The 6152-nt window shown below is 52.7% G+C and overlaps 1 protein-coding gene across 1 annotated transcript in view; it reads left to right on the forward strand.

Moving 5' to 3' along the window:
- The window catches only part of CEP250 (centrosomal protein 250kDa), a 47743-nt gene that overhangs the window by 27881 nt on the left and 13710 nt on the right, over positions 1–6152 (forward strand). Inside the window, exons 21-25 of the mRNA XM_010854905.1 lie at positions 1570–1713; positions 2570–2703; positions 3826–3964; positions 5128–5470; positions 6080–6152. Coding sequence (XP_010853207.1) covers positions 1570–1713; positions 2570–2703; positions 3826–3964; positions 5128–5470; positions 6080–6152 — 833 coding nt within the window. The remainder of the gene's footprint in view (positions 1–1569; positions 1714–2569; positions 2704–3825; positions 3965–5127; positions 5471–6079) is intronic.

A 6152-nucleotide genomic window follows, 5' to 3' on the forward strand; every position in this document is an offset into this window, starting at 1 on the left:
CGGCGTGCAGGCTCCGTAGTTGCAGCAGGTGGGCTTAGCTGCCCTGTTATATGGGATCTTAGTTCCCCAACCAGGGATCAAACCCATGTCCCCTGCATAGGCAGGTGGATTCTTTTTTTTTTTAATGTTTATTTATTTATTTTTGTCCGCACTGGGTCTTTCTGTAGTTGTGAGTGGGGGCTATTCTTCATTGTAGTCCTCGGGCTTCTCGTTGGGGTGGCCTCTCTAGAGCACGGGCTCAGTAGTTGTGGCGCTTAGTTGCCCTGCAGCACGTCCAGCAGTCTTCCTGGACCAGGGATCGAACCCATGTCCCCTGCATTAGCAGGCGGATTCCTAGCCACTGGACCACCAGGGAAGTCCCCACTCTTTCACCTTGACCTGCTGTTTGGCACTTCTTTGCACCAGGCCCCAGGCTAGCTGCTGACACTCGACCGACAGAAAGGTGTGGCACAATGGTGAACGTGACAGTCATGGTGTTTTATACAGTGGCAGAGAGGACACAGAATAAGTGAGATAATTGTAGGTCGCGATAAGGGCCATAAAGGAAATGAATAGGCCGAGCTAACTGAGAGGGATTCAGAGGAGGCCTCTTTGGACAAAGGTGGTCAGCGGGGCCCTCACTGAGAAAGTGACATTTGAGCTGAGCCACGAAGGTTGAAGAGTCAGGCCCTTAGAAGAATAAGGGTGAACCTTAAAAGCATTTTGCCAAGTGAAAGAAGCCAGTTACAAGAGACCACATGGGATATCATTCCGCTTGTAGGCAGTAGCCCAAACAGGCAAATCTACGAAGACAGAGAGTAGATGAGTGGTTGGAAGTGGGGCTGGGGGATGGGGAGGGTATGCAGTTTGTTTCTGCAGCTGATAAAAATGGTAAAAAATGATCACAGTAACCGTGGCACGACCCTGTGAATATGCTAAATACCACTGAATTGTCTGCTTTAAATGGGTCAGTTGCAGGATATATGAGCTCAGTCTCAATAAAACCATTAAGAAAAGAAGCCAGCCATTTGAAGAACAGTTCAGGCAGTAGAAATAGCTGTCGTAAGGACCTGGGACAGGCAGAAAGGACCTGGGACAAGTCCCTTGATAAGCTTGGGGGCAGGAGCCCTTTGTCAGCCATGGAAGGAGCTTGAGTTTTGTTCTAAGGACAGCTGGAATGTGTTGGATGATATCTAAAAAGCAGAGTGGGACATGATTTACTACATGTATTTTTAAAATACTTTAGCCGCTGAGGGGAGAATTGTGTGTGTGTGTACACATGTGCGTGTGGGTGTGGCAGCATGAAGTGGAAGTCGGGCCACCCAGCAGGAGCTGCTGCAGTGGTCTGAGTAAGGTGCCCTGGCCAAGAAGGCCTGGGCGAACAGTGCGCTTGGTGAGGGAGGAGCAGGAGAAGGAGGTGAGGACTTGAGGTGACAAGGTATCATGGAAGCAACACGACTCAGCTGGGCCCTGCCTCGGCTTTTGCCAACCCAACCTAAAAACCAGTACTTATACGACACAATCTCTGCAACACAGATTTCGTGACCAAGGAAGCTTTCTTCCCCTCCCTGCTCTCTTCTCCCCTTGCAGGAGACCACCGGGATGCTGCAGACCCAGCTCCAGGAGGCTCAGCAGGCACTGGAGCAGGCAGCCCAGCAGCACAGAGACAGTCTGGCGACCATCCAGCAGGAGGGCCGCGTCCTGCTGCAGGATAAGACAGACCTGCAGAAGCAGGTCCCTGCTCCTCTCTCCCAGCCCCACAACCCTTCCCCAGCACAGCCAGGCCCTCCCACTCCCCCTGGCAGGACGGGGAAACCTTGGCCCTGCTGCCTGAGCTTGGGGTGGGGAGGGGGTGCCCCACTATTAAGTGAGAAGTGAAGGGTGCTCAGAACTGAGCATGTGCCTCCCAGGCCCCTGGGATAGTTAGTAACCTCTTTCAGTGGGGACCATGGTCATTATTGTTTAGTCACTAAGTGGTGTCCGATCCTTTGTGATCCTATGAACTTTAGCCCCCCAGGCTCCTCTGTCCTTGGGATTTCCCAGACAGGAATACTGGAGTGGGTTGCCATTTCCTTCTCCAGGGGATCTTCCCAACCTGGGGATCGAACCCACATCTCCTACCTTGGCAGGCGGATTCTTTACTGTCTCAGCCACCAGGGAAACCCAAACCTCACATTTTTTTGGCAGCCTCCTTGATCCAACCTCCCCCACAGAGCCAGTGTTTTTATACCAGGTTGCTTTTCCTTCTCAGAATCCTGTATCAGATGGTATTCGGATTGTTTATTTTTAAAAAATTTAATCACTTGGCCTTTGGACAGAGTTATATTCAGCCAAGGTTTTTCCTTGTGCCTCCTTTATACACCGTATGTGAGGCTGGGGAGACAGGTGATGAGGCTGAAAGGTAGGGAGGGGCTTATGAATGGCTGGCGGAGGGAGATAGTTAAGACCAGCACCTAAGGGGTGGCAGGCCCTCCAGGGCGTTGGGAATGGGCTGGTGATTGTGGTAAACCTTGAAGGACCCTAAGTCCTAGATGAGAAGCATCCTTCCACTGGCCGCCTATCCCCGGCCTTCATGCTCTTGACTTTCCAGGTGGAAGACTTGAAGTCTCAGCTGCTTTCCAAAGAAGCCTCCCAGAGGTTCGTGGACCAGGAGGTTCAGGAAAAGCTGAGAGAAGCCCAGGAGTGTAGCCGAATTCAGAAAGAGCTGGAGAGAGAAAAAGCCAGGTAGGCTCGACAGGCCATGGAGTTGGCTTTGGCCTGTCTGGATCCAGGGGTCACAGTGAGGTTGACAGTTCTTTGCTCAGGTCCCCTAACCACTCATGTCTCCAGCTCTGGGCTCTACAGGTAACTGTGTAGAGAGGGCATGGTCCCTGTCTCTGCAGCTCGCACTTCATTCATTCATTCATTTAGTGGAGAACATGCCTCATGCACCAGAAACTATGCCAGAGGTTGGGGATATAGTTTAAATAAGACAATATGGTCTCTGTCGCAATAGAATTGAAGGTTTTGTGGAGAAGACATTAATCAAATCATCTCCAAGGGAAGGTATTGGCAGATTATGTCACCTGGAGTCTGAGTGGGGAGAAACCCTTTTGTTGATGAAACTAGAGGTAGGAGGCTGGTACAGATGTCCAGATAAGAGATACCAAAGCTGGAACCCTGGTGGGGTGGTAAGGAAGAGGAGGAGGGAAGGGGTTTGAGGGACGTTAGGGGAGTTGGGATCGGTTTATATGTAGTCTTGGAATGTTCACAGGCAGAGTGAGGGAACAATTCTGTGATGTGGTCAGGACTTCTAACGGTGGATAGAGAGGCCATTCACTGAGCTGGGGAATGTAGCAGGGGTGACTGGGGGGAGGGGAGGTGCAAAGGAGACAGGAAGAATTGGACGTGTTGAATTTGAGGTACTGTGTAGGTATTTCTGGAATTTGCCAAAGAGTAAATTGTGAAGTTGAAGAACCTAGGAGCAATCAGTTGGTACTCAATAAACACAGGCTTTTATTCTTAGCCTGTAATCATGATCATTACTGTTACTATCCATGCTATGTTAGAGCAGTCAGATGAGAAGGTAGTTCTTCGTTGCCTAAGAGAATGGCCTGGCCCTCTGACCCCCTCTCTTTTTTAAAAAATTAATTTATTAATTTTAATTGGAGGATAATTACTTTACACTATTGTGGTGGTTTTTGCCATATATCGACATGAATCAGTCACGGGTGCACATGTATCCCCCCATCCTGAACCCCCCTCCCATGTCCCTCCCCACCCCCACTCCTCTGGGTTGTCCCAGAGTACCCGCTTTGAGTGCCCTGCTTCATGCATCGAACTTGCACTTGACCCTTCTCTTTTTAGCCTGACTCTGTCGCTGGTGGAAAAGGAACAGAGACTCCTTGTTCTGCAAGAGGCTGACTCTGTTCAACAGCAAGAGCTGAGCTCCCTGCGCCAGGATATGCAGGAGGCCCAGGCCGGGCAGAAAGAGCTCAGCACCCAGGTATCTCCCACCCCAGCAGGAAATCTCTTCCCTGGTGGAAGCCGGCCTCTGGAGTCAGCGGGTGCTTGCTCAGTCATGCTGGGGCCTTGGCAGCCCCGGTGGGAGAGGGAAGCCAGGACTGGGTGGGGTGGAGCGTGGGAACCTGACCCAGAGTCAAGAACAGGCCGCTGATGACCGGAACATGGTACCCAGAGGATAGGGCTCACGCAGGCCTGTTCAAGCCTGGCCACTGCCAAGTGTGCCTCGTCTGCCCGGCAAGACACAGCAAGGGGAACAAATATTACTTCCCTCGGGTCCGCGGCAGCAAGAGGCCTTCCATGGACTTGGTCTGTTCACAGCAGGACCCCAGACCTGTGCACGGAGGAAAGATGGAACTGGGAGGAAAAGCACGAAGGGAGTGAGAGCCAGACATAGACTGTGGTAGAGCAGGACCCGTCTGCTTGTTAGACGGTCCTGGTGTGACCCCGGCTCTACTGCTTCTTGGTTGTGTGAATACGCTTTATTCATCCCTAAAACGAGGGTGATAATTCTTAATCATTGTAGGAGTATAGAAAGTGTCAGGAGCACAGTAAGCATTCAGTAAATGGTAGCCATTATTATTGTGACTCGTCTTCTTTTGACTCAGTATCAGGGTTTCAAGAAGAATTCTCTCTTTTTTCCGGCTGCCCCAGATCTTAGTTGGGTGTCACCTTTGTTGTGACACGCAAAATATTTTTAGTTGCAGCATGTGGGATCTAGTTCCCTGACCAGGGATTGAACCCAGGCCCCCTGCATTGGGAGCACAGAGTCTAAGACACTAGACTACCAGGGAGGTCTCTCAGGCAGATTTCTAATCACAGCAGGAAGCTGGCATAGTTGCCAAGGGGACCAGGGCCAGAGCCCATGAGCATACAGCCCAGGCCCATGTGTTAGGAGTCCTTAGGTAGGTGCATAGGTCACAGCCCAGGCCCACGTGTTAGGAGTCCTTAGGTAGGTGCGTAGGTCAGATCTGGGGTGGCACTCATTCCAGACCCTGCCTTCCTGCTGGAGAGCTGAGCCTCCTGAAATCCTCCCAGCCTCAGACAACCGCACAACCCTGGGGATCGAGTGGGACTGGTCCTGGGAGGGTCCAGGGAGAGGGTGTCCACTCCCTGCTCGGAGTGACCATACATCTTCTCTGGCAGGTGGAATTACTGAAGCAGGAGGTGAAGGAAAAGGAGGCTGACTTCCTGGCCCAGGAGACTCAGCTGCTGGAGGAGCTTGAGGCGTCTCGAGTCACCGAACAACAGCTCCGAGCTTCCTTGTGGGCCCAGGAGACCAAGGTGGCCCAACTACAGCTGCGCCTGCGCAGCACAGAGAGCCGGCTGGAGGCGCTGGTGGCAGAGCAGCAGCCTGGGCACCAGGCCCAGGTCCAGCTGGCCAGCCTCTATTCTGTCCTGCAGCAGGCCCTGGGGTCTGCCTGCGAGAGCAGGCTGGAGCTAAACGGCGGGGGAGACTCAGCACCCTCCCTCTGGGGCCCGGAGCCAGGTGAGGGAGCCACCCAGGAGCTCAGGCCTTTGGGCAAAGCCAGGCCTAGCTCGCGGGGTGGAGGAGAGGGGTACAGTTCTCCAGGCAGTACTGCATCAAGGCCAAGGCCCAGCCTCTGGGATGGATTCAGTCAGAGTGTGAACCCCAGCTGTGCCATTTGCTAGACATGTGTCCTTGGGCAAGTGACCTCTCCTGTATGAGCTTGATTTTCTCAACTATAAAAGGAGGGTGTTATAAGTACCCACCTCTCGGGATTTTTCTGAGGAGTTAATGAAATGACAGAAATAAAATCACCCGCTCAGTCCCTGGCACTTGTTCACACGCTCAGTCGTGTCCAACTCTTTGCGACCCCATGGACTGCGGCACGCCAGGCTTCCCTGTCCTGGCACTTATTAAATGCCTAACAAATGATAGCTGGCATTTTCTAGTGCGCATCAAAGCGCCTGGCACCTAGGTATGCAGACCAGGGCACGATGAACAAACTGCTGAGGGGGACTCTTTGAGGAGAGGAGGGGTGGATAGGAAGGCCAGGGCCATGTCTGGGTGGTGTGGTGTGGCTATTTCATGTCAGAGTGCAGCCAGGTCAGGAGGCGTTTCCTCGTTTTTCAGACCAGAATGGCGCTAGGATCCTCTTTAAGAGAGGGCCCCTCCTGACGGCTCTCTCAGTTGAGGCAGTGGCGGC

The sequence above is a fragment of the Bison bison genome, unplaced genomic scaffold (genome assembly GCF_000754665.1).
Source record: "Bison bison bison isolate TAMUID 2011002044 unplaced genomic scaffold, Bison_UMD1.0 scf7180017864352, whole genome shotgun sequence".
Classification (NCBI taxonomy): Eukaryota; Metazoa; Chordata; class Mammalia; order Artiodactyla; family Bovidae; genus Bison; species Bison bison.